Genomic DNA, 26494 nt, shown 5'->3' on the forward strand with positions numbered 1-26494 from the left:
GGGTCTTAGATTTTTTCAGAACCCTCACCTTAGCACAAATGAAGGCTATTTATAGTTATTCGGAGCCACCTGTCCAAGACAGGTGGTAGCCCCTGTATGGACTAGATCTCATACCTAAGAGGTGCAGTTGGAACCTAGGAGGTGCTGGTGGAAGTCCCTGATTGGTCCAGACAGCATACCTAGCAGAGGACAGGTGTTGGTGGAAGTCCCTGATTGGTCCAGGCAGCATGCCTAGCAGAGGACAGGTGTTGGCTTTGCAGTGGCCCCTGTGAGGGCCACGTGTCAACAGCCGGTTGGTCGTATATTTTGGACCCCATCAGTTGCCCCCTGGTTCTTCGAGCCATGAAAGTGGCTGGAAGAAGCAAAGAGAAGGTCAAAACAGCATCTGACCGGCCTTAAGGCCTCTGGGCAGCTTAGGCCGGACTCAGATTCAGCTGGAAGGAATCGTGGCCGGACAGGAGCCTCCGGGCGCCCTGGTCTGGCCTTGAAGTTTGGCCTGAAGGAGCACGGCCGGGCAGAAGGCTCTCGGTTATCCAGTACAGCCAAATTTTGGACCAGAAATCTGGCCGGCAATGGCGCTGGACGGCCAGCCGGGCAGGTCTTTTGTCGTCTAGCGAATGCGCCATATCCTGTCCGGCTAAGGCTGTGGACGGCCAGCCGGGCAGGTCTTTTGTCGTCTAGCGATTGCGCCATATCCTGTCCGGCTAAGGCTGTGGACGGCCAGCCGGGCAGGTCTTTTGTCGTCTAGCGATTGCGCCATATCCTGTCCGGCTAAGGCTGTGGACGGCCAGCCGGGCAGGTCTTTTGTCGTCTAGCGAATGCGCCATATCCTGTCCGGCTAAGGCTGTGGACAGCCAGCCGGGCAGGTCTTTTGTCTTCTAGCGAATGCGCCATATCCTGTCCGGCTAAAACTGTGGACGGCCAGCCGGGCAGGTCTTTTGTCTTCTAGTGAATGCACCATATCCTGTCCGGCTAAGGCTGTGGACGGCCAGCCGGGCAGGTCTTTTGTCGTCTAGCGCTTTGTCGTCTAGCGATTGCGCCATATCCTGTCCGGCTAAAACTGTGGACGGCCAGCCGGGCAGGTCTTTTGTCTTCTAGCGCTTTGTCGTCTAGCGATTGCGCCATATCCTGTCCGGCTAAAACTGTGGACGGCCAGCCGGGCAGGTCTTTTGTCTTCTAGCGCTTTGTCGTCTAGCGATTGCGCCATATCCTGTCCGGCTAAGGCTGTGGACGGCCAGCCGGGCAGGTCTTTTGTCGTCTAGCGAATGCGCCATATCCTGTCCGGCTAAGGCTGTGGACGGCCAGCCGGGCAGGTCTTTTGTCGTCTAGCGCTTTGTCGTCTAGCGATTGCGCCATATCCTGTCCGGCCAAGGCTGTGGACGGCCAGCCGGGCAGGTCTTTTGTCGTCTAGCGCTTTGGAACCTGTGCCTCGTATTTAATGTGGACGACGCATTTAATGCGGCAGGTGACGTGGCGCACTCCTACTGGCGGGAAAAGGGCGGGATTTTTCCCGCTCTTCCCAGCCTCTCTATATATACCGAAGTTTACTCTTCATTTTTTACTTTTCACCTTTTACTCTCCTCCTCTTCCTGCTCGGTTATTCAAGTTTCTGCCCGCTTCGGATCAGTGAGCCCGGAGATCTTCGTCCAACACTTCAGTTCGGTAATCTCTTTTAGCTTTTCTTTTCTTCCCTTTTAATGTCTAGCACTAGTTCGGAGTCGGACTCTAGCTCAAAGGAGTCCGGTTCGACCAGTACTACGGGGTCCGGGGCGTCGGAGAGGACGATGCCGGCCTCACCTATGGAGGCCGGTGTTGAGGACGAAGAGATAGTAATCGTACTAGACGAGGAGAGCGGAGAGGAAGTGATTGTGGACTTAGACACAATCCCGGTCCGTGGGGCCAAATCTGTTAGGTCTAAAATCGGTAACAGGTTATGGTAGGGCCGGAAGGGCTGATTTGACAAGCCACGGCTAGAGGGTTGGTGGAGTCCTGCGCTGCACAAGGGCACAGACAAGAAGACAAAGGGTCAGAAGACCGACCCGGAGTGGTGCTCCGGACGGACGCTTCGACACTCAAGTCAGTATGAGCAGGAGTGCAGAGCAATGTTAGAGTAAAACACTAAGGGTCTTAGATTTTTTCAGAACCCTCACCTTAGCACAAATGAAGGCTATTTATAGTGATTCGGAGCCACCTGTCCTTCCACCTGTCCAAGACAGGTGGTAGCCCCTGTATGGACCAGATCTCATACCTAAGAGGTGCAGTTGGAACCTAGGAGGTGCTGGTGGAAGTCCCTGATTGGTCCAGACAGCATACCTAGCAGAGGACAGGTGTTGGTGGAAGTCCCTGATTGGTCCAGGCAGCATGCCTAGCAGAGGACAGGTGTTGGCTTTGCAGTGGCCCCTGTGAGGGCCACGTGTCAACAGCCGGTTGGTCGTATATTTTGGACCCCATCAATACACAACAGACTACACTTGAGATGTTGATAATCATAGCTAAATACTGACATGCACCATTTAGCGAGACGTTTATAGATTAACAAAAATGATCAAGTAAAACACTTTTAGAGATTTGAATAGATCATAAGACAAATACTACTCAATAATAATACAACATCTATGAAAAAAAAAAAATCAGTGTGCTAAATTTATATGCTCTGCCTATATATCCAAGCGTGAAGTCAGCAAATCGAAGCAACCAAACCAAAGACAGAGACCGTAAATGTTGATGTCTATTCTATTTGGGCTCTCTATCTCACTCTTTAAATGGTTTGACCCCTCAGGTTAAACTGGGCATATGTCTTTACTGGTTATCCATCCCCATCCCTTTTACATAATAGAATTGTGCGAAAGAAATTAATTATATCTTTTATAGTTGAACTACCTCTTCGTATAAACAGTTTAAAGTTTTATCAGGCATGACTGTGAACTATGTCTTAAACTAATGTTAAGGGGCCGAATATATCATTTTCCATAAAAAGAAAGTAACGAGAGGTTGCAAATCGGACATAGAAGCATGACAATAACTCTATTTTAGGCTATTACCTAGCAAGACACTAGTAGTTGGCCCCGCACACATGAATAACAAGATCTTGACTGCTCATCTGTTCAGCACCATTGTAGGGAACCCATCTCGCCCCTCCATGCGGCAGCAATGTGGGAACTGCGAGATCTTCTCCCTCAGCTCTGATACCATTTGTTGGGTATTTATCCAGGTAGAACTCACCCCTAAAAGCTAGTTGTTAGAGAGAGGGTGTCCATTCCCTTATAACCCATCCCCATCCATTTCACTTATCCGATGTGGGACTATTTACTTTTGTGTGGAACCCCAACAACCACGTTAGAGATGACAAGCCGAAAAGTATACTTTCGAGATGATCCCAAGCCTCTTCTTTACAGGTGGCTTGCAAGTGGGTCATTAAAGAAACAGAACTGGAGGGATGTTAACATCCTCCAATTACATTATTGATATCACGAGTTTGAGATTGAAATATGTGGGGTGAAAATCCATTATAGTTGAGGACTGAGAAATATGACATTTTTTGTCCAAATAACTATGAATAATTTTTAGATGTTCACTGCCTCCCTAATTCTAACTCTGCCATACCTCATTAAGGTAGAGTAGATCCCACCCTAGATTGATGGGACATTTTTCTCATATCATTTATAAGCTGACAAGGGCCTGGGACGAAAAATGTAGATGATAGTGGCATCATGTGGGTGGCCCCAACTCAAGTTTCTCATGCTTTAATTAAGGTCTTGAATGAAGGATATCGATGATAGTGGCATCACGTGGGGGGCCTCACACATGCTCTTCACAGCGTGTCAGAATATTTATCTCACCGGTCGTTAAGTTGTGTGAGGTGCTTTTCAGCTTTATTCTCTATTCTCAGCCCCCACTTACTTTCTTATCTCTCAAATTTATATAGAAGATATCCTGGAATATTCAGCTTTTTGTGATAGACGACATATGGGTGGCTATGGCCGTGTGCTTTGCCCCACTTTCTTAGGCTCTCTTTGGATGTATGAGGATAGTAATGGGTAAGTAGATTCCAAGAAGGAAACGGGAATTACAAATCCCCGGCTTTCAGTTGTTTCAAACAAGTGAATAAAAGCATTTTAAAATTAAAAGATTAGAAAATACGAAAAATTAAGGAAATTTAAAAACACAATAATATCTCATATCTGTGTCCCTTAAATCAATTCGTAAAATGACACTTCTTAGAGGTAAGATTCAAATCTGGTTAAGGGCAAGAGTGTCATTTTGCACTTCTTCTGCTAACTGATTCTCTTCCTTGCAAAACTCGGTTCGTATATTGTTGCCTTATCTGACTTAAGCATCGAAGGGGTCTTCAACTGATATTTAAATGACAACTGCGACGGTTGGGGCTCATTTGCTGATGAAATGAAATTTAAGCCAGTATTTTAAGGCGGGATCAATGCCTCCCTCCTCATCATTTATGTCATCCATTTACTGGGTTCTATTTGGCTACTGATATTGGCACCACCATGTTTTAAACTTTTAATAAATGCACAAACCCAACTTTGTCTTTTCTATCTTTGATTGGCTTCTCATATCTGGTTGGGAACTGTAATAACCTTTGACAGATGTTTTACACATAGAAGCTAATTTTGGGCCATTTTAAAAAATGGTAGTGCCACCTATTTTTAGGTAAATGATATGTTCTTCCCCTTTTATTCTACCGGCTAAATGTATTATGAATGGCTGTATATTTTTGAGGAATTGATACATATTTCCCCATTTCTTCCCAAGGCCAGCCTGTCAAAAAAGAGTAGTCATAAATGCGCTAGAGACGTAGCCCCAGCCAAACCCCAAAAAAAAAAGAGGTAGCTCAGAGAGAAAAGTGGGCAAATAATTGCCAGTCACTATTTCTTAGGAGAACAATTTGAAAAGGAGCTCGGCTCTAAAAATGGAAGTTAAAACCATGATTTCGGCCGAAATTTCTTTTTTTTGGGACTTTCCGTGAATTTCGGTATTTCGGCAGAAATTTCAGTTTCGGCTCGGACTGAAATTTAAAATCATGATTTCATCTCCACGGCTACGTGTCGCCTGAAATCAGCCAATCTAGTTTCCTCATTTAGACTCCTCAATTTAGACATAGCTAACATTAGGGGTGTAAGTTTGGCCCTGTCAGCCCTGACCTGCCCTGAGCCCGAACAAGGTCAGAGCTGGATTTTCCAACCCTGAGGGAGGGTCAGGGTTCATTTTTTTAGACCCTGACTCAGGTCGGGTCGGGTTCTGTGTTAATGCCTCGGGTACCCTGACCCGGCCCGACCCTAAGTTTTCTATTATAGAATTGAACTATCTGTGCATGTTTCTTTTGCTAATGTTTTCTCTTATCTCGGATTGATGTTTCTTTAGATTATTATTATTAATTGTCTCTGTTACCCGTCATGTTGTTGAATTCATATTGTCTTATTTTGTTCCTTTTCTTTATTTATTGATCATTTTGTTCTATATGATAAGTGGTTGCTTTATTTTTTGCACTCTTAACAAGTATTTGCACTAGGGTCAATTAGGGCCGGCCCTGCCCAAATAGGGCCAATCAGGGCGGGCCAGGGCCAGCACTGAGCCCTGTAGGGCGGGCAATGGGTTGAGGTTTTTCGGCCCTGACTCAAGGTCAGAGCCGAGATAATGGGTTCCAGGGTTGGACTAGGGTTTTGACCCGACCCAACCCGACCCTGTTGCAGCCTTAGATAACATGGTTATGGCCTATTCAGAGGGAAATCTATCTATAATTGAAGGTAATTTGAAAAAAAAAAAATCATTTCCAGAACATACCTCCATGTGGAGCCTAACCCTACTTCTATCTATTTACAGGCAAGGTTTTAAATTTCAACTGAAATCTGAAATTTCGGATTTGTCAACACCGAAATCGAAATGTTCCGAAACCAAAATCCCTGAAACGTAACAAATTTCATCAATTGCCGTCGAAATTTCAATAAAATATTATATTTATTTTTTCTTTACAGAATTTCAGCTGAAAGAAAAATCCAACATTTCGTCAGGTTCTACCGAATTTCGACCAAAATTTTGAGGTTTCGACTGAAATTTCAGTTTCGGTTAGGACCGACTTTATAGCCGAAACCGAAATTTAAAACCTTGTTTATGTGTCCTCTTTTCTCACTGGACAGGGCAGAGCCAGGGAAATCAAAGGAGATGCATATATCATTGCCCAAAAAAAAGGTTTTTGCAATGTAACGGTCTACTGGGAATCCCGTGGCACTTAAACCAAAGGGCAATTTGGTCTTTCGCGGCGTTAGTGTCGGCGTTGGAATCCAGCTGTATGATCACTCTCTAGAGCACAGACAGCGACACCTTTCATAAATATAATACGGCGATGATGAATTCGCACCCCTGTGTCACGTGAATTGACGTTAAAAAGCGTTAAAGTCCTGCCACATACACTCCTATGCAGTGACAGGGGCGCGAATTATCCAATAGTTGGTGCGCATTTATGATCGGTCCATATAATAAAAAAGAAAAAGAAAAAGTAAAGAAAATCCAGAGACTCTACGACCACTGTCTGGTAGGTTAGTTTTTTTAGAAAGAAAAATAAAAGGATGAGGAATTCCCATCATTCTCCTTGTCTCTGCTTAGTGAACCCTCGAAGACAATCGCTCCGTTCGCAAGTCTCACAGCATTTTCTCCAATCAATTCTTTCCTTTTTCTTTCTTTGTTTATTTAATTATCTTCCTCTGGAGTTTTCTTGTTGAACTACTTGTAGGTCATCGACATCTTCTGTTAGGTTTCATTTTTTCTTATCTCTTTTATTCGCCATTAACGGCCTTCTGTTGAAGAATTCCTTGTAGTTTTCTCCTTGGCGCTTTTGTGGACTCTCCAACTGTGAACCTATTTTAGGGTTTCTTTTCAACGATTTGGAACTCTGTTGGACGTTACCCCCTCGGATATTTTCGGATCTCTGAAAAAACTTCTGATTCTGGTGAAGTTTCTCAGCTTTTCACCGAGGAAATCACATTTGGAGTTTTCTTGCAAATCAAAACCCTAAATATCGCTTTGGAGCGTTCTGTTTGGGTGTGCATGCTGAAAAACTCTAAATATCACTTTTGGAGTGATATCAAAACCCTAATAAATATCACTTTTGGAGTTTTCTTCTGAAAATTCTCTGGTTCTGCTGAAGTTGCTGGAGTCCTTCATGAAATCTAGGGTTCTGGTTACTTTTTGCACTATTTTCCGCCATTAAAGATAATTTTTGAGCTCTCCTCTCTCAGGATATTCAGATCTACCGTTTATCTACAGGCAACCTTTTCAACTTGTACTTGATCTGCTAAAAGAATCACTGTAAATAACTGTCATTACAGATCTCAATGTTTTCCTGGTTCTCTTCACTGTTTTCATCTTCCGCATAATCAAACCCTAACAAATCATCGTTTTTTTTTTTCCATCAAAGCTCTTCTCGGACCTTACATATATTCAAGATCTGTTGAGTTCTCATTTTTCTTTGTGAAACAAAAATGACTCGTTTTTTGGTGGCACTTTTCCTCTGCTTCTGGGCGTTTTCGCCTTTACTCAATTGCATGTCGGCTGAGATAACATGCGCCGGGACAGTACGGATGAGAAATCGGCCTGATGTTATCTCGATAAGCGATTTCGGAGGGGTTGGAGATGGCCGAACGTTGAATACGTATGCATTTCGGGAAGCGATATATCGGATTGAACATTTAAGTAGGAAAGGCGGTACGCTCCTCTACATCCCGCCGGGAATTTGGCTTACGGGGAGCTTTAATCTTACTAGCCACATGACCTTGTACTTGGCCAAGGACGCTGTTATCAGAGCTACTCAGGTATTTTATTTTCTCAAACTCCCATCTCTGATTTTTTTTTTCTTCCTTTCTTCTACCTCTGGTTTCAGTAGTTTGTTGGGACTTGAATTGCCATAACAACATCAGTGCTTTACCAATTGACTGGAACAACATTGAATCTTTTCGAGTTGGTGAAAATCCCATGCAACTTTACAAAAATACTCGTCTTTATTTATTTTTTGAGGTCGAACTTGTCAGCTTGTAAACGTTTTATTGGATATCTAGGGCAATTTTCTTAGGGATGTTTTGGCAAATTGAAGTAGTTGATGGGTCAATCCCTTTAGAAATCTGCCCTTCCCTTTGCTCTGTGAAACGCTGAATGCAAGAAATTAGCCTGCAGTAATTTTGCTACAAATGGGGTGTTGTACATTGATCAATAAATCCTTATCTCCACTAACTGGGAAGGAAAACAGGGCTTTGTTGTTCAACCTTCAGGTCGGATGTTAAACCCAAACTTACCTAAAAAAATATTTTGTTTTAAGAGTATTTTGCCAAGTTCTGATTTGCTCATCTTGAGCAACACTGGATGTTACAGTCAGTTCCGAAAAGTTAAGAAGTATACTTAATGTGAAGATCAAATCTTTTCTTGTATTACACTTGGAATGATCAGGATATCTGCAACCTCATCCAATTTCAGAGGGAAATGATCCAAGTTTTGAGTTTTACTAGTTGCAGACCCGTGCGATGCATGGCGTGAAGAAAAAATTATGATCTTGAAATATTTTTCTCAAAAAGATGAAATTTGGAAATGCAAGTTGTGTAAAAAAATCTGTAAAAAAAACATAAAAATATGAAACATATGATAAGTCATAGATATAGAAAACAAAATCAAACAGCCACTAAGATAAGTCATAGATATGGAAAATGGCTTTTAGGTACAGAAAGAAAATAAGTTAAGAGGTGTAGGAAGCCCAAAATCCCAATGATGTAGAAGTTGCTAGGAGAGACCAAACTTTAGTAAGAATCCTATCCCGGCTAAATAAATGCAAATCATATTACCATTATTTTGTACTTATCTTCCCAAATTATAACCACGTATAGGCTAACCCAATGGCTAATGAAACATCCTACATTAGATTTACACAATCCCTTATTAAACAAACATATGAGTTGAAGAATCTCATGAGATACTGAAAGTTTACTAAGAACAAAACAGGATATCTATATTGGATGGAATCAAATGGATGAGATGCAAAGATGCATCTTGTAGGAGAGACGTAAGCATGAGCAAGCAATGAACATTAAAAGAAAATGCATTCTCAAGTAATGTAAAAACCCATCTTCAACAAAGAAGACCAAAAAAATTAAGAGAAAAAACCACCCTTTGCTAATGTAAATACAAAGAGTTTGATACGCACAATGGCCCTTAAATATTAAAAAAGAAAAAATATAAGATTTCATCGTATACATAGGTTTGCACATAGTTCGTCCACCATTTAAGGTTCTCTACTAATCAACCTGGAAGCCTTTTGCACACAATAAATCAAACCAAACTCAGTAAAAAACAACCAAATGTATGAAGAAGCTATTTCTATAGCATGTGTCCCCAAGGATTCAAACAACAACTTTCCTTCTTCAGTTGTCTACATCTCGTGAACCCTTACTGTTAGTTTACCGATGCCAGCCTACTAAACACACAGCCCCAAAGTAAATAATTTTTCATCTATCATAAACTACAAAACTAATAAAAGACAGAAACCAGTCTAAGACATATTGCCTAGATCAAGCATGCTTAGCTTACGAAAACTAGAAAAATGATAAACATTAAAAGCCCATCGATTTTTGAAAAAGTTTGGAAAGGAAAAAAATGTCTGTAAAAAAGATCACTTGAACCAAAACAATTCAATTTTTATGTAGACTGAGCTTCAATTTTCGCTGATATCCGCCCAAATTGACCTAACTTATCATTTTCATCTAAATTGTGTAAAGAAAAAAACATTTATGAGGGAAAAAAATCCACCAGAAAAGTTTTTCTTGCAATCAAACAGGGCCTAAGCTTAAAACCATGGTTTTAAATTTCGACGGATTTCGGTGGGGACTGAAACCGAAATTTCATTTTTCGCCATTTTACGAAATTTCGGTAATTTCGGTCCAAAATTTCGATTAAATGCCATTATTTATTAAAAAAAAAAGTGTTACAAAATTTCAGCCGAAATTTCGAACCAAATTACCAAACCGAAATTTCAGTTTTCGGTGTATAATTGACAAAAAGATAATGGGACCCATCATTTATTCAGAAGACTTTTTCTTCACAGATTTCTATCATTTATGACAGGCTGTTTGGATATAGAGAAAATTATGAGATTTTGTTTTACAAAATCTTTTTTTTTTTTAAAGGAATATTGCAAACGCCCTAGACCATATACTTTGTATTTCATGGAATGTTTTTTCCTTGGAAAAATTTCTTTTTCTTAGATACAAACGCCCCAGTATAGGTCTTTTCCTCTGTTTGCTCTTTCAACCACACAGGCTCACTTTTGAACAGATTTTGTCTTCATTCATTTATTCATCTGACGTGGCTGCTCTCACATGCAACATACCATCCGCGAAATGCCTTCCGCGATTGACGCTAGCAAAACCCTATTTATTATTTTTAGATCCAATTGATATATGCAATCTCTACAGTGGAACCCACCTAACCAGCGACACACACCTAAAAAATGATAATTGCACTCCTTTTAATTGTCTTTTCGTGAAAATGATATTTCAGAAAAATCCAAACAATAATTGCAAAAATGCTGCAAAAGGTGGGTGTATATAATCATTTTCCATTTTTCCTTCCTAAAAATACCCATTTAGGCTTCAAGAATCTCTGGCACGTTTCCACTAACACTATATACTAAAAATTATATATTTGTTACGGGAAACAAAGCCCAGCCAAAATGGGGGAAATAATGGCTGGTTGTTGTTTCTCTTTTCTCAAAAAATAATAAAAGAGTTGTAAAATAATAGCACATAAATTAGCACAATAAAAGAGTACCTGTGTCTGATAATAATCTTGGATCCGAAGCAAAATAAATTAGAAGAAACAGATATGGGATTGACGAAGAGCAGAGGCAAGGAGAAGATGGTGTGGAGGACTATAGATTGGAATATTGAAGTTTCTAGATTGGAATATTGAAGTTGGAATAGAAGGATGCATTGCTGAAATGTATTTAATTTGGTGGAGGGGAAGAGGCATTTCTGGAAAGACGTAATGTTTGATAAAATGAAAGCTACCTATTCGCATCGGTATAGACATTTATGTTGAATGGTGATTGGAATGCGGTTTACATATTTATTAATATTAATTTAATAAATAGGACATATGATTGAAAGATATATCTTGGAATGCGTGTAGATTTTATTTGTAGTTTTTTTTCCGTAATTGTCATATTTTACTACTTTGTTTTGGTATTTTTTCCGTAATTTTTCAACTTTGCTTCCATTTGTCCGTAATTTTTTATTTTAAACTTAGTATTCTGCCAATCTTTGCACCTCGAAGTAAGCACAGGCGATTTGTAGCCTCGGCGACGGTGGGTAGCAAATTCCTACAAAAAAAAATTTCTTAAAAAATCCGGTTATAGAGGAGGTGCCACGTGGCAGCACCACAGCACCACGGTTTGGGTTTTTGGCGTTAAAAAAAAAGGACAGTTTGGGTATTTTGCGTTTTAATAAAAAAGGACGGTTTGGGTTTTTTGCGTTAAAAAAAAAAGGGCTGGATGCGGTTTGTAGAGGGGGTGCCACGTGGCACACCCTCAGCGTACCACATCCAGCTTTATATATAAGTAATAGATATGCAGCACAAAATCCGAAATTGGAGGAAAATGATCCAAGTTTTGAGTTGATACGTGGCACAAATCCAAAATCCCATGTCGCATGTCAATAATCACCTTATTTTTTCCTATTCTAGTAGAGCAGATGTCCATGGCTTGAAACATTGGATTTCCAATACATATTGGACACCTCAAATCTGACACTTATCTTTCCATACATTCCAAGACAAACATTGGATCATTGTTAGTTTTATTGGCGTTTTGTTTTTACTTATGTGGAGTGGGCCCATCCTAGTTTGATTAGGAGTAGGAATTGCCTCTTGTGCATCTTAGTTGGCCCTTACACTGTATTTTGAAATTGTAAGAAATGGAGTTAGTGGTTTTTGAAGGGAAATCCCCCTCTTTGGAAATTTCGTTCAAGCTAGAGAGAGTCGTAGGAGCTTGATTTCTTCAAGTTCTTCTCATGATATTCAGGTTCTCAACCTCATGTAGCAAGGATTATCATGGATCTTCAAAGTAGCTAAACATCCCCTTGCGTAGCTGAAGTATTGCCATCATACATTCAAAGAAGAATTCAAGGAGCAAGAATCTGTGTTGAATGCACGAAGCTCTTGGAATGATAAGGATTTCAAGAAGTTTATGTTGAAAATCAGTGGGATTTCGATTTCGATCTTTGTAACTTATCTTTCGCTTCTCTGTTATAATTCTTAAATCTCTGAGAAATTGTGGCTGAATTCATGACTGAATCGATGAGATCTGTGGCTTGAAGTATATTTGTGGAAATCATCAAGAGCAGACTCCTGTTTTACTCTTCTTGTGAGTTGAACATACAAGAAGATCAGCTTTATGGCTCCCTGTGTGTTGGTAAAGACTTATGACAATTCCACAGATCCTAAGTTGAAATTAGGGAACTCATTGCTAAATTTAAGGCAGTTTCGGACATACAAAAGTCGTCATCCCTTGAAGAACGCTGCTGAATCATAGTTGAATCTTGTGAATTTCTCAAGGATCTGCTTTGGAAGGTGGTCTCATTCCAGACCAGATCCAACTCCCTGAAGGAAATTCAATTCACCTTGCTTGTAGCAAACCTACGAACTTCCTTTGTTGAGTTGAAAATTGAAATCCATTCCAAGAGGAATTTGTCTCTCAGTTCAGATTTGGAAAGCATAGTGGTGATGAATTGGCCTTGTTATTTTTCCTCTGATGGTTGAACATGGTACCTCGGCATGTTAATGTTGGCTTGCAAACACTTGTTTAAGTGCATGTTTGCAAGTGAATTAAAGTTCTGAGCCGTGCCCTATTAGGCCGTTGACAAAAAATGTTGAGAAGTGGCTTTGGATCATGCAAGCTCAATAAAGTGGCTTGCAATTCCCAGTCAACTAAAGTCATAATTCGACCTTAGTTTAAGGTTCCAAAAGTTCCATGGTTTTGAGTTGAAATCGGCTATTACAAGAGTACTGGAACTGTGCATGTTTAGGACTGAATTTCTATGATAGCAGTATTACATTTTAGGAAAAATACAGTTATTCCCCCTCAACTTTATGACATTTTCAAATCTAACCCTGACTTTTAAAAGTCACCAACTACACCCCTTGTGGTTTCAATTTGTATAAGGTAGACCCCCTCTTTTAAAACACTATCATTGCTAATGAAGACCCCATACCCCTTCCAAACCCCATACCCGAATCCAAACATTACCAGAAACATGCTGGGCCCACATTGTTTGGATGATCTAAAGCGTTCATTTGATGGGCCATGACATAGATAGGGTTTGCCCAAAAAATCAGCTCCATAGGATCATCCTAACCCTTTGATCTATGGACAAACCGTCAACTAAGGGGGTCTACCTTATACAAATTGAAACCTCAAGGGGTGTAGTTGGTGACTTTTAAAAGTCAGGGTTATAGTTGAAAATCTCATAAAGTTGAGGGGGTGTATCTGTATTTTTCCCTACATTTTATTTGATATTGAACTCCATGAAGGATGCTTTTCTCGTTGGGAATAGGCATAAACTATTTAAGGCATTCTGAGCTGCTTTAATTGAAGACATCACCTCTTTGAACTGTAATTGGATGATCCCATAAAATCTGTGAGGTCCTTTAATTATGAGTCACCAGAGTCGAAGTCTTTTAAGTGACAGTTTTGCTGCCTACCCAATCTACTCAAGTGCTCGGACTGTTGGAGTCGTGTACATTCTGGTACAGATACGGTGGCCTTTTCCTTCCCTATTGTGAAAACACAAAAAACAGAGTAAAAAGCATCAAGGAATAAGGAGATAGAGTGGGTTAGTTTGAGCAAACCCTTGCCTCCAATAACAACACAGAATGTTGAGGGTAATAATCGTTCTGCCCTGCATTATTTTCTCAACTCTTTAAATAGAGTTCTGCAACTACTGATTACATCCCATAAAAATAGCTAAAAGCTAACAGCCTACCCCCAATAGAAAAAAAGAAGACTAATATATACACACTAACTGATTGCCAAATAAAAAGGAAAAGGTAAGTTCTAACTTATTTTGCTATTTCTACTGAATTTGAAATGATAACGGTTCAATACTCCAAGATATTTGGCAGATAAGTAACAACTCCCTCCCCTTAAAATGGCCCTTGTCCTCAAGGGCAAATTTTGGAAATTGCCCCTGCCGGCGAAAGCCCTTGCCAATGAAACAGACTATCCATAAGCACCATCATTCTCGATCTCCATCTCAACATTATCTTCACTTTCTCCTTGACAAGCCTGAATAAGAAAGAGCCTCTTACAGCGATGTCCCGGGCTATACTTCTCATTGCATCTAAAACAGTCATTTTCTTCTCCTTTCTTCAACCTCCTCGGGAGTCATTTTTTTAATTATGGAAGTCGTAGATGTTGCAGTGTGCGGCGGAGATGTACCGTTATAAGGAGTCAAAGTCACTGTCTTATGTTGAGCATCGTTGCGTCCTTCATACAAGCGTGCCAACCCAATGGCTGAAGACAATGAAGTGGGTTGGTTGGCCTTCACATCAACTCGAATGGAGTCTGCTAACCCACTGATAAAGCAACTGACCTGTCGGGTTTGAGGCAAGGCCCCAACCTGTGCAAGCAATTTCTCAAACTTGGTTTGATATTCTCGTACAGATCCTGTTTGTTGTAATTTGGTCAGCTCTCCAAAGGAGTCATGAAACTGATTTAGACCATATCGTGCATGGAGCCCTTCCTTGAAATCATCCCAAGTGATGAACGCCCTCTCTTGCTTGAGAATCTGGTACCAAAGTTGTGCCTCATCTTCAAGATGGAATGACGCAACAGCAACATGTTCCACCGCCGGTGTGTCATATAAATTGAAAAATTGCTCAACCCTGCATAACCAACTGGTAGGGTCTTCATTGCCATTAAAGCGAGGAAAGTCCAGCCTCACCTTGTTGGGCGCGTACGAGTTGTTCTGTAGATTGCCGCCATTGCGCCCCCCGTTGCCCCTTGGTGCCGCTGTTGAGTTTTCTGCCTCCTCACAGTTGATGGAATGATTGGCAAGGCTATCCACCCGCATGGTGAGTTGATTAAACAACTCATTCATGCGATTCATAATCTCGTCTTGCCCAGTTGCGAGTGATGCCAATTTATTTTCAATCAGCTCCACTCGTTGTTCCAGTGCCAGGCTTTGATACCACTTTGGTACTGATACGGTGGCCTTTTCCTTCCCTATTGTGAAAACACAAAAAACAGAGTAAAAAACATCAAGGAATAAGGAGATAGAGTGGGTTAGTTCGAGGAAACCCTTGCCTCGAATAACAACACAGAATGTTGAGGGTAATAATCGTTCTCCCCTGCGTTATTTTCTCAACTCTTTAAATAGAGTTCTGCAACTACAGATTACATCGCATAAAAATAGCTAAAAGCTAACAGCCTACCCAATATAAAAAAGAAGACTAATATGCACTAACTGATTGCCAAATAAAAAGGAAAAGATACGTTCTAACTTATTTTGCTATTTCTACTGAATTTGAAATGATAACGGTTCAATACTCCAAGATATTCGGCAGATACGTAACACATTCACACCTGAATACCATTCCCCTTATACTACTCGGCATCAATTGGTATCAGAGCAATGACTCATAGTGTGCCACTGTTCAATTAGTTTTTCTGTCTCAAACGTGTATTGGGTTCTCGGTTCCCCAACAGGTTCGACCATGGATCAGTGTGAGTGGTAAAAATTGATTTCTGTGCATTCCTTATCTGCACAGAGGACTTAACCGTAGATAGAAACATTTTTGCGTTCCTTCATCTGTTTCTGATTCATGTTGTAGATGTTAGATCGATTTTCCTAATTGATGCTTTAGTTGTATTGGCTTTCTCTCTTGGATGATCCAGGATACGTCAAGCTGGCCCTTGATTGCACCTTTGCCATCTTATGGAAGGGGGAGAGAGAGACCAGGTGGGAGGTATATGAGTTTTATTCATGGAGATGGCATTCATGACGTGATAATAACAGGTGTGGTCTAAACTTCTATGGCTCATTTGTGTTCTTACATGAATGTTTAATAAAGTAGCATTTTGAGTCCGACTTGTTCGTGCGTTTTTGTCTGCATTACATTTTCACTCATCTTTCTGGAAATATAAAACAGAATATGTGAACTATATTCCCTGACAAAATGGTAGAGATGGAGCTTAAAGCTTGTAAACAATGAAAAGAATATACAATGAGTTTAGCCTGGATATTTTTGTTCACAGAGAAACATCAAAATTTCTTTAATTTATAAATGAAGACGATGATATGGGAAACCTGACACGAGAAGCTATGGGCAATTCATGCCTACTTCTGACATTTATATTTTGCTGTGAGACTTATTCTGTTAGTCTGCTCTGAGAAAATAAGTTTCAAAGTTCGGAAGCATTATAAAATGTGAGGCTTGTTCTCGTTTTCAATTTCTAATGTGTATACGTTTCCTATTTTCCTTTTTCATCATAATCCCGAACTTTATGTGCTGCCAATAGTTTCAAAGTTGGTCTGTTAATATCACGATTAATCATTATTGCGAATTGTGTCTTCTGGTGCCAAAATACTTATTCAATATTAATATTTAGGCCCTGTTTGTTTTGGATTTTGAGAACAGATTGTGAGTCCAAAACTGATTATTGGACTCAGTATTAAAAGTAGTTTTGAGTCCAATAATCGGTTTTGACTTCACATTCAGTTCTCAACATCCAAAACAAACAGGGACTTAATATATGACTGCAGTTTGTCTGTCTGTGTGCCGGCTTGTGCTTGCTCTGTATTATGTAACTGTACATATCCATGGATATTTGTGTGTTCACTTTTATGTATTGCATGTAAGTTTTTTATGCATGTTATTTGAGCAAAAATATGTGGTTTCACAGGTGAGAATGGGACAATTGATGGCCAAGGCGATGTTTGGTGGAACATGTGGAGGCAAGGATCCCTCCAATTCACCAGACCAAATCTTATTGAGCTCATGCATTCTAGAGATATAATAATTTCCAACGTGGTCTTCCGAAACTCTCCTTTTTGGAACATTCACCCTGTTTATTGCAGGTACAAGTCAAACTAAGCTTTGAATTTTACCGAATTTCTTTTTTTTGATGACATAGGGTATCCCCACCGCATTTTAGGGTGGGACTAATGCCTATGAATGCACGCATTCACCTGTAAACCAAACCAAATTTCTTTTCGAAATAGCCATTTTGTTTGCTGCAAATTTCAAAAACTGACTCAACTTGGAGATCAGCTCAACTCAGAAGAGTGAATGAGAAACTGATTGAGACTACCAAAATAATGTGTCTACCATTGTTATTTCTTGTCTGTAGCAACGTTGTAATAAGATACGTCACGATTTTGGCACCATACGACTCTCCCAACACAGATGGAATTGATCCAGGTACGTAATAACTAAACTGATACTCCCTTACCACTTACAGTAGTTAAAAGCACTGTTTAAAACTCCTCAAGTCAATTATCGACATGCTCCAGTTTGCATTTGGCCCTATCGAATCAATCAAAAACTTCAAATTCAAACCAATATTAGCTACCAATCTTCAAATGGAGATCTTTCTCCGACCATAATATGTTTGTATTCTTGGCTTATAAACCCAAGTGGCCTATATTGGTGCTCATGTTATTAACAGAGGGATCTTTTGGGCTTATGAGTTCATTGCCATGTATTCATTTATGATGCAGATTCCAGCCTGAATGTCTGCATAGAGGATTGTTACATTGCAACAGGGGACGATCTGGTGGCCGTGAAGAGTGGCTGGGATGAGTATGGCATCGCCTATAACCGTCCAAGCTATGGTATCACAATTCGGCGGTTGAGAGGCTCCACCTCATTTGCCGGGATTGCAATAGGGAGTGAAACCTCCGGTGGAATAGAGAACGTCTTGGTCGAGAATGTGAGCCTCTCCAATGTCGGCATAGGAATTCACCTTAAGACAAACATAGGAAGGGGAGGAATTATAAGGAACATAACAGTGACCGACATTTATATGGATAATGCTCGCAAGGGAATAAGGATAGCGGGCGATGTTGGTGACCATCCAGACAACAAGTTCAATCCAAATGCGCTTCCAATTGTTGATGGAGTCGTGTTGAAGAATATTTGGGGATCGAATGTTCAGCAGGCTGGGTCGATGCAAGGCCTGAAGAACTCGCCTTTTACTAGGATTTGCCTCTCCAACATTAATTTTGGAGGTGTTAGTTCAGGGATTCCATGGAAATGCGGGGATATCACCGGTGCTGCCCTTCGAGTGAGCCCATCACCATGCCCTGAACTTACCAGCACCCATGGGACTGGTTTTTGTTCGGTATCTTCCTGAGATCTGGTATATCTTGAATTCATTTCTACAACAAGGTCAAGTTTCTTTTGTTCCATTTGAAATAAAATCTTTTGAGTTATGCAGAAAACTGGAAAGAAATTATAGGTAAAATGTTATATCCACTTGTTTTTTTTATTATAATGGCGCTCCTTATTTGATCAACTCATCAACCATCCCGATTGCTTTAAGACTGGAGTGCCATCATCAAAACAAGGGAGTGGGGATAAATTAATCCACGTTGGCATGATTGATTGGAGAATAAATATTTTTTGGGGGGATTTGCTAGGGACCATCGCAGAAAGGCATTTTGCGGCTGGCTGTTGCATGTTGCATGTTTTTTTTACCCATGTAAGATAAAAGACAATCGATCATAATGTTATTAGCAATCCCAATAATGTGAATCCCAGCATGTATAATTGATGATAAATTGATCATTTAATGATCACAAACAAACACTGATAAGCAAAGTTGTTGAGGGTGCGTGCAAGACCAGCACAAACAGACAGAGGGATATGAAGTCTTGCCTCTCTGTTTACGAAAAAGCAAAAACTCAGCCGTGTAGACGCCTCCCATTTTGCCATATGTGACCCAATTTATATTAGAACAGAGTAGGGAAACAATTCATGAATCTAAGATGGACCTCAAGAGATGTACCAGGGCCTCAAGGGGCTCATCACTTGGGGGGGGCTCAGGCTTTATCGAACATCTTGATGATCCAACGGTCAGATCTTATCAGCTTATCTATTCTAACAAAGCACGACCACCTCATTGTAGTAGTACCATGAGCACTCCCATGGTCCCATACGATATACTCGACCCCTCCTTTGATTGTTCTGAACAGTTCATTTCATATCTCAAACTTCCTCCCACTCATTTAATTTAGAGGTTGTTTTAACTCAGCGGCAACTGCAACTGAGTGGGTTGCCCGAATTCAGCACCTTCACTTTTCCTTGAATGGCCTGACCGAGACTAAATTATTTTTCAGTTTGACTAATCTCAGCCAAGTGAATGGGCTGATTTCAGGTGGCACGCTTAGTTGAGATGGAGGAGAAATCAACTCCTTAATTTAAAGATTTAAAATCCGGACTTCCTATTGTTGAGTGTGGGCTCTGTTCATGTATAGTTTTTTACCATCTATTTTTCAATGACTCAATGGATGTTATGATCATGTATAATTTCGGATTTCGGTGGAGACCGACACCGAAACGGTCATTTATTTAGGTCGAAATTTCTGTTTTTTTCCGAAATTTGCCCCAAAAAATCTGTTTTTTAATATTAATTTAATATTTCACCTAAATTTCTACCGAAATTTAATATTGAATAAAATATTAGTTTCGGGTTTTGTACGACCAAAATTTCAAAATTTCAAGGTCCAAAACCGGTACCGAAACCGAAATTTTAAACCTTGGTTATGATCTGATGATTATTAGAATATTTTTTGGACCCCAGGGAGGTCCTTGACGATTCGGATCAACCTAAAACCCTAAACCTATTCTCTCTCTAATCGATTCAGACAAATACATAACATTAACATACATAGACATCATATCATATAATATATGAAAAAATGTATATTTTTCACATATTTATTCTAAAAATATACGCCAGAATATATCACAGAGTACAGACCACGAAAATCAAAAGTAGAAAAAAGAAGGGCAGTTCACATGGGGTCATCCCTACGTAGACTATAAAACCATAAACCGCAAAATAATCTAGCTTCAAAGGTGGTTTACCAAGTCCTGAAACCACTTCATGAAACCACCTTCCCTCCTCTCTTCCTCATCCTCCCTTTCCTCGAATTCAGCCATATTCCCCCTCACCTCCTCTTTCAAATCTCCACCCTTCATCCCCACATCCCTTACCGGAAATCGTTTCCTCTCGCTCGAAAATCCGAATCCCTTCCCCGCCCTCTCACCGTCTTCCCTCTCCGTCTGGAAAAATAATGGCATCTCCACCACATCTTCATCTTTCAAAGATCCACCGTTCATCCGAAATACCCTCGCCCTGAAAAATGGACGGCGATCCTCCCTCTCCATCTTCTCCTCAACTTGGTGCTTTTCGCGGGGAAAACCGAATCCCGCCACCGGAAACCGATGCATGTGGGCGTTGAATGCTTGGTCCTGGATCATGTCATCTCCATAGGGAATGTGTGGCCTGCTGACGTGGCGGTGGTGGTGGTGGCAACGGTGAGGGAAACGGAATCCGAACGGCCGTTTCCCTGGCATGTGTCCGAAGTGGCGGTTAACCGGACGGAAGATCCTGACGACCGAGGTACCGTCGGTGCTGGAATCAGGTTCCATAGTCGAGAGATCGGTCAAGGCCATTGTGTCAGTTTTGGGCTTCTCGCTGGGGAGAAGGAGAGGGTTTTGGCTATTTTCTGGTATCGTGGTGACATCGATCTGCTCGTCGGGTTGAGTGAACGGAATACGGGCGTGAGAGATGAGGAAGAGAGAAAAGATAACGGAGATCGTAACGGCGATTTTAGCCATGGTGACGGAAAATGGGATGATAGAAAGAAGGTGGGAATGGTGGGATGTTATATATTGGGATTTTGGAAGGTTGTTCGGGCAGCACGGGCAGGTTGTTTGGGACTTGGGAGGTTGTTTATAGGAGAGAGTGGTCAGCGGGGCGTGGTAGTCTTAGCGTACACGGAATGAGGTTGACTACCATTCCCATCGGATTAAAAATTTAAAAGAAACTCGCAGTGAAATTACGAAAACATTCGTCTTGTTTCTAGCTACTCACGGTCCCCATACCTATAAATTCACATGATGAAATTGCTAATATGGAGGACAGTTTTGTAATTTCATGTTGGAGTTAGTGGTAAAGAAGTTTCCAAGGATAGCTGTCCTATAAGCAACGTGTGAAGATTGACCACTAAAAGATTCCGTCCCCACGGCGTGGAGAAATTCCTGAATTAATTACCACTGTACATGCGATCAGTTTGGTGCCACGTGTAAGGTAGATATCAGAATGCTATCAATTAGATGTGTAGTAGGGAAATGATATCTGCGCCAACGTGTTTCGATAAACAAACGCTCCACTTGTTTGTCGTGTAGCATTTGAAGGGTTTAAATACTACACGACAAATTGGAGGGTTGGATGTATCCTGTAGAAAAGATTTTCCTACAAATGAATGGTCTTCATCACCAAAATATGTGGGCTCCATTGTAATTTTGTTTTATGCTACACTTCTCCGTATAAAAACGCCATTTAATTATGAATAAGGAGTTTTCAAGAAACCAGCTCCAGGTAAGTAGATTGCCCACATTATACAAACGGGGGGACCCACAGTGGCTAAATTCCTGCTCATTAAATAACACGTTCGATACCCCTTCTATTTGCATTTGGAATTGAAAATTGAAATCCCAGTCTTGCGTTCGGCAGGGCCTATAACTGCTGAGATTTGGATTTGGACCAAATCAGCTTATTTCCAAATCCTTGAGAGGGCATGATGAATAAGGAGAATGGGATATCTGGATAAAAAACAAGGAAAAAGAATAAATTATACTGTGAGTGGAGTTTTTTTCTCTCCTTATTTTCATTCTTTTCTTGCCTTACTGAATCCGTCTCATGACTAGCTCTTCTTCTCCAGTCCATGCTCCTTCTTGGGTAAACTGTTCTATGGGAAAAAATTATTATTTTTTGAATGGTATGGGGAAAATAGCCTCAGTATCCCATTTGTAAATAAAATGAACTTAAAAATCATGCGTAATGGTAGGGAAACCGAGCATCCAAAAAGGCCTTATTGCAATGAAGTGAAGACAACGGCTTAAGGCCTTTTATCCCAACAAAACTACTCTGCATGCAACAAATAAATAGTTTATTGTGGACCTTATTTCTTAGGAATGCTAAATTGAAGAGTAACCTTGCAAAAACCAGCTACAAGGGTGCCCCCATGGACATTAAAGGAAGGATGCTAATATTGGCACTATCATGTTTTGATATAATTATACAAACTTAGCTGATCATTTCTTTCTTAATTGGCTTCTAAGCACATTTTGAGAATTGTAATAACCTTTGACATTTAAATATTAAAAGACAAGATGAGTTAGTGCATTATCGATTTAAAAAATGAGTTAGTGCAATTATTAAAACTTGGTAGAGCCAATATCAGCAGCCTAAAGGAATAATGAATGTGATTCGGTAAGCGTTTGCATTCCTTTTGCTAAAGTAGGCTCGGCCTTATTTAAATGTTGTTCATATGGTTTACACCGAATTTTATGAGCCAAGAATCTGTTCCGCTTGAGAAGGAAAGAGAGTTTGAATCAAGCCAAGTGCCGTAGACTGAACTCGCCTTAGGCTGGCGTAGCCCTTTACGTAATAGGGATGGTTCCTTAAAAGACAAGGATGATCGTAGTTGGGGTTGGGCCTGTAGCTCAATGGCTGAGGCTTTGCATTTCAACCTTGAGGTCACAGCTTCGATCCCAGCTTCCCTATAAAAAAAAGGATGATGGTGGTTATTTTTGGTAGGATAAGAATTTAAAATACAAAATTAAGTAGTTTTGACATGTTTCCTCAAATTTACCTAACTGCTGCAAATAACTGTTCCAAGCAGTTTTATGAAGAAAAGCTATATACTATTTTGCTTAAAGTCTTGGGTATGCTCCTCAGAGACGAGAGTTCAAATCCCCCCGGCTTACCCGATGCGTGTGGTTTACGGGTGATTGCGTGCATCCGGAGGGAATTAGTCCCACTCTAAAAAGTGGGGTGGGGACACCCTACGTCATCAAAAAATAAATAAATAAAGGGCAGTCGCATCAGGAGAAGAGCTCATCGACCATTCAGCATGCATGTTCTAGTTATTATGTTTTTGTAATTTTTTTAGTTAGTAATTTTACCCATGAATATGGAAGCTAGAAGGGCAATGGGATCATCCTCAATGGTGAGTGTTTCCTTTTAGTTTCTTATTCAACATTTACACTCTGGTTGTTGTTCATCCTCAGTGTCATTTGGTGAATGACTATTGTTTAACTGTTGCCTCTTGCATTCGTGAGTTCCTATCATGTTGGCTTGCATTTTGATAACTTTAAGTCCTTTTGTTTCATTAAAAAAACATTAAAAAGCCTTGCTGTTTTTTTTTTTGGAAAGGTGCCATTCAGTTTAGCATTCTTCTTATTTCTCATCCACCAATCATTTGGTAGCTTGTCTAAACTTAGCTACCCTAAAATGAAGTGCACGTGATGGGTGTGGATGAGTCGTAAGCCTAACCATAGGGTGAGGAAAGGGTTGAGTACCCAACTCGCCATTGCGGTCCGTTCGTCAGAGAGAGTTGGTAAAGTTCCAGCTTGATCTCACGTTGGGATTGTGAAATTTCGAGGAAAACCCTCGTCCTTTTTTTCACATAAAATGCCAGTCATTTGCATCACCACATAAAGGGTAGTCAGAAGTGGCAGGTGGGGGTCCCCTCCAATGTATCATGTGAAACCAAAAACCGCATGTCTGGCTTGGAAATCCGTGTCAAGATTCTAACCCTTCTTTTGCTCTTTACGTCCCCCCCACCTACACCCATTTTTTTATCACAACACGCGGCTTTCCATTTTCAAAACAGTGAAATGTCTAAACTGCCCTTGCGAGATATGATGATTCAAAATAATAATAGTTCAATCACCCTATTAGCCCGCCCTTCTTAGGTCAGTATGCTTCAAAACCCTTGAAACGCCATAAACATAAGAACGTGCTAGGCTTTCAAAGCGAAGCGAGCCCCTATTATACAGTGGCCCCCCTACCACTATAACGTAAGTTAAGTAGACGGCTGTGCAACGCACGTGTGGCCATTAAAGAACAGCCAAGCCACATGATTGGATGATCTTAACTATTCATTTTGGGCTACTGGATGATCCTAAGCCAGTCGATGAGTGGAGTTTCCTAAAAATTGAATGGCTTAGATTGTACATTCATGTAGACCCATGCACTTTGTTTTGCTACACGTGTGATGCTCAACGTAAAAACTCTAATTAATTAATGAAAATGATATGAAGTTCGTCCCGAACATTACTCCTAAGATTTCAACGTGTGCTACGTAGGGCTATGCCATTTTATCAAAGAAGCAAGGTATACTTGTCATGATCTCGTATATCAAAGCGGCTCCCCCGATGAGCATATTCAATAACCGTACACGTGTGCCATGTGGACAGTAGACCTTGATCATCCTCATTCACGAGGACAATTGTGTCCTTTCATCTCTGCCTTTTCATTAATTAATAGAACAGGAAAATGATATATTTGCCCCTTAACTTCATTGGGCCACCCCCTCGTAGTGTAAAAGGGTAGCCATTAATACAATAGAGGAGGCTGGCCCCCGTAAGAAAAGGGCCAAATATATCATTTCCCATAAAATAAAGATTAGTTTGACTTGTGTAAATTATTAAAAAAATTAACTTAACTGTCATCTAATGATATTAATTAGAAGGGACTTAGAAAAGTCATCTCCATACTTCCAAATGCCAGACATGTGATTATTAAAATGGTATGTGTACTCGGGTAATTTGACAAATACCATAGAAATAAAATTCAAGGAGAAAGGGGAAACTTAATAGCTTTCAGATAAAAGTGTTAAAGAAGGACAGTAGAAAAAAAAAAGTTACATCTTTTATCTAACAGAGCTGGGTTCTTGACTTCATTTCATCTTTCCTGTCCACATATGTATATATAAATAGGAACCACATTAAAATTAAAGCCAAGATCTTTTTAGTTTCTCTTGCAAGGCCACCCAAAAGAAAAGGAGAAGAAGAGGAAGAGGGAGAAGAAGGTGATGGGAACTAGTGCAACCCATCTGTATTTCGTCTTCATGAACTTTGATCCAGAGTACAAGCGCCTTCGCTCTGATCAGTTCGTAGATTTTAAATCTTTATCTTTTCTTTTACATTTATTTCAACCACATTTAAAGATTTTTCACATATTCTTTTGTATTATTTCCCTATAAAGGGTATAATGTAAGTCATTATTGTTTCACTGTTTTTTGTCTATGATAGCACAAAACAGGGAGCATATGAGCTTGATCTGTATCTTAGCAACAAACATGATGATTTGCTATCTAGCGTGCTCGAACCCGGAAGCTATAAGAAGAGATTTTCTTGGGTTATTGTTGATGGGTTCGCGGTAGAAATAACAGATGATCAGGTCTAAGCTCTCTTAATTAAATTATGAGTCTTGAGATTTCAAAGTTTTTCTGTCCTCTTAATTAAATCTCGATTTGAACATATGAAATAATTGTTCTATCTGTTTGTTTTTTTTTATTTTAAAGCAGGCAGAAGTTCTTAGATCTGTGAAGGAGGTGAGAGTTGTGGAGAAAAACCAAGAGCTTGGTTAATGCATTTATGGGGTCGTTAGAGTCACATTAGAGAGATGAAAAAAGGTTCATATGGTTGGATTTCTAGGATTTTATGATTCTAGTGTATGTTTTATGATTTATTTGTGTTTTTTCTGGTTTATTTGATTTGATATAGCAAAGATCCTTTATATGGATTTTTAAACATTTGAAGGTGGTAAATGTTGGTTAAAATGTCGGAAACTTTGTGTGGGGGTCGCTCTCTTGGTCATCTTTTGAATTGCAACGTGTCGATTTTGGAAGCTCTGGTTGGTGGTTGGGTCCCCAGATGAAGGTACATGGTAATAGGTCTGTATATGAGAGAGAGAGAGAGAGAGAGAGAGAGAGAGAGAGAGATTGGTCCATTGATTTTAAGGGCCACAACAGTACTTTACAGGCAAGCTGGGTCCCATGCTTAATGATGATCAAGGGCTTAGAATCATTCGTGGAGTTTTGTGGCGGCCCACCAGGTCAAAAGTGACAAGTATACTGTATACCCCCACACGTCCGTGAAAATGGTGGGCTTTTGAGGCGCGTATTGTCTCTAATTTTAGCTCATTTGGACACACTGGGCTTGAGCGTCTAATATCATAGGCATTAGTTTCACATGTTTTCGTTGGAAAATGATATTGCAATTAACATGTCGTATATATGAGGATTGATCTAGATCTCCCATGTATGTGGCATTTGGTTGATAATTGATGTAGACTGCATAACTAGTAAGACCACCGTGGATGGGCCACAGTGCAAAATTAAGTCGTTTTGATGATTACAACGAT

The 26494-nt window shown here is 40.4% G+C and overlaps 2 protein-coding genes across 4 annotated transcripts; both read left to right on the forward strand.

The window, feature by feature from the left end:
• Positions 1 to 6533: 6533 nt before the first annotated feature.
• On the forward strand, positions 6534 to 18567 carry LOC143861746 (Pectin lyase-like superfamily protein). Its single transcript, XM_077372639.1, has 5 exons — positions 6534 to 7823; positions 15944 to 16064; positions 16952 to 17126; positions 17399 to 17469; positions 17769 to 18567. Exons 1-5 carry the CDS (start codon positions 7494 to 7496, stop codon positions 18401 to 18403), a joined length of 1332 nt encoding a protein of 443 aa, XP_077228754.1. The 5' UTR covers positions 6534 to 7493; the 3' UTR covers positions 18404 to 18567.
• A 6485-nt stretch (positions 18568 to 25052) lies between these two features.
• Positions 25053 to 25883, forward strand: LOC143859951 (subtilisin-like protease SBT2.5). Of its 3 annotated transcripts, none has more exons than XM_077370425.1 (3): positions 25053 to 25213; positions 25381 to 25528; positions 25653 to 25883. In XM_077370425.1, exons 1-3 carry the CDS (start codon positions 25161 to 25163, stop codon positions 25716 to 25718), a joined length of 267 nt encoding a protein of 88 aa, XP_077226540.1. In that variant the 5' UTR covers positions 25053 to 25160; the 3' UTR covers positions 25719 to 25883. The 3 variants fall into 3 exon arrangements, with proteins under 3 accessions (XP_077226540.1, XP_077226538.1, XP_077226539.1); XM_077370423.1 differs by having other exon boundaries at positions 25059 to 25237; XM_077370424.1 differs by having other exon boundaries at positions 25061 to 25237; positions 25656 to 25883.
• Positions 25884 to 26494: the final 611 nt, after the last annotated feature.

The sequence above is a fragment of the Tasmannia lanceolata genome, unplaced genomic scaffold, assembly GCF_043159265.1.
Source record: "Tasmannia lanceolata isolate RefF3 unplaced genomic scaffold, GAP_Taslan_0.1 ptg000037l, whole genome shotgun sequence".
Classification (NCBI taxonomy): domain Eukaryota; kingdom Viridiplantae; phylum Streptophyta; class Magnoliopsida; order Canellales; family Winteraceae; genus Tasmannia; species Tasmannia lanceolata.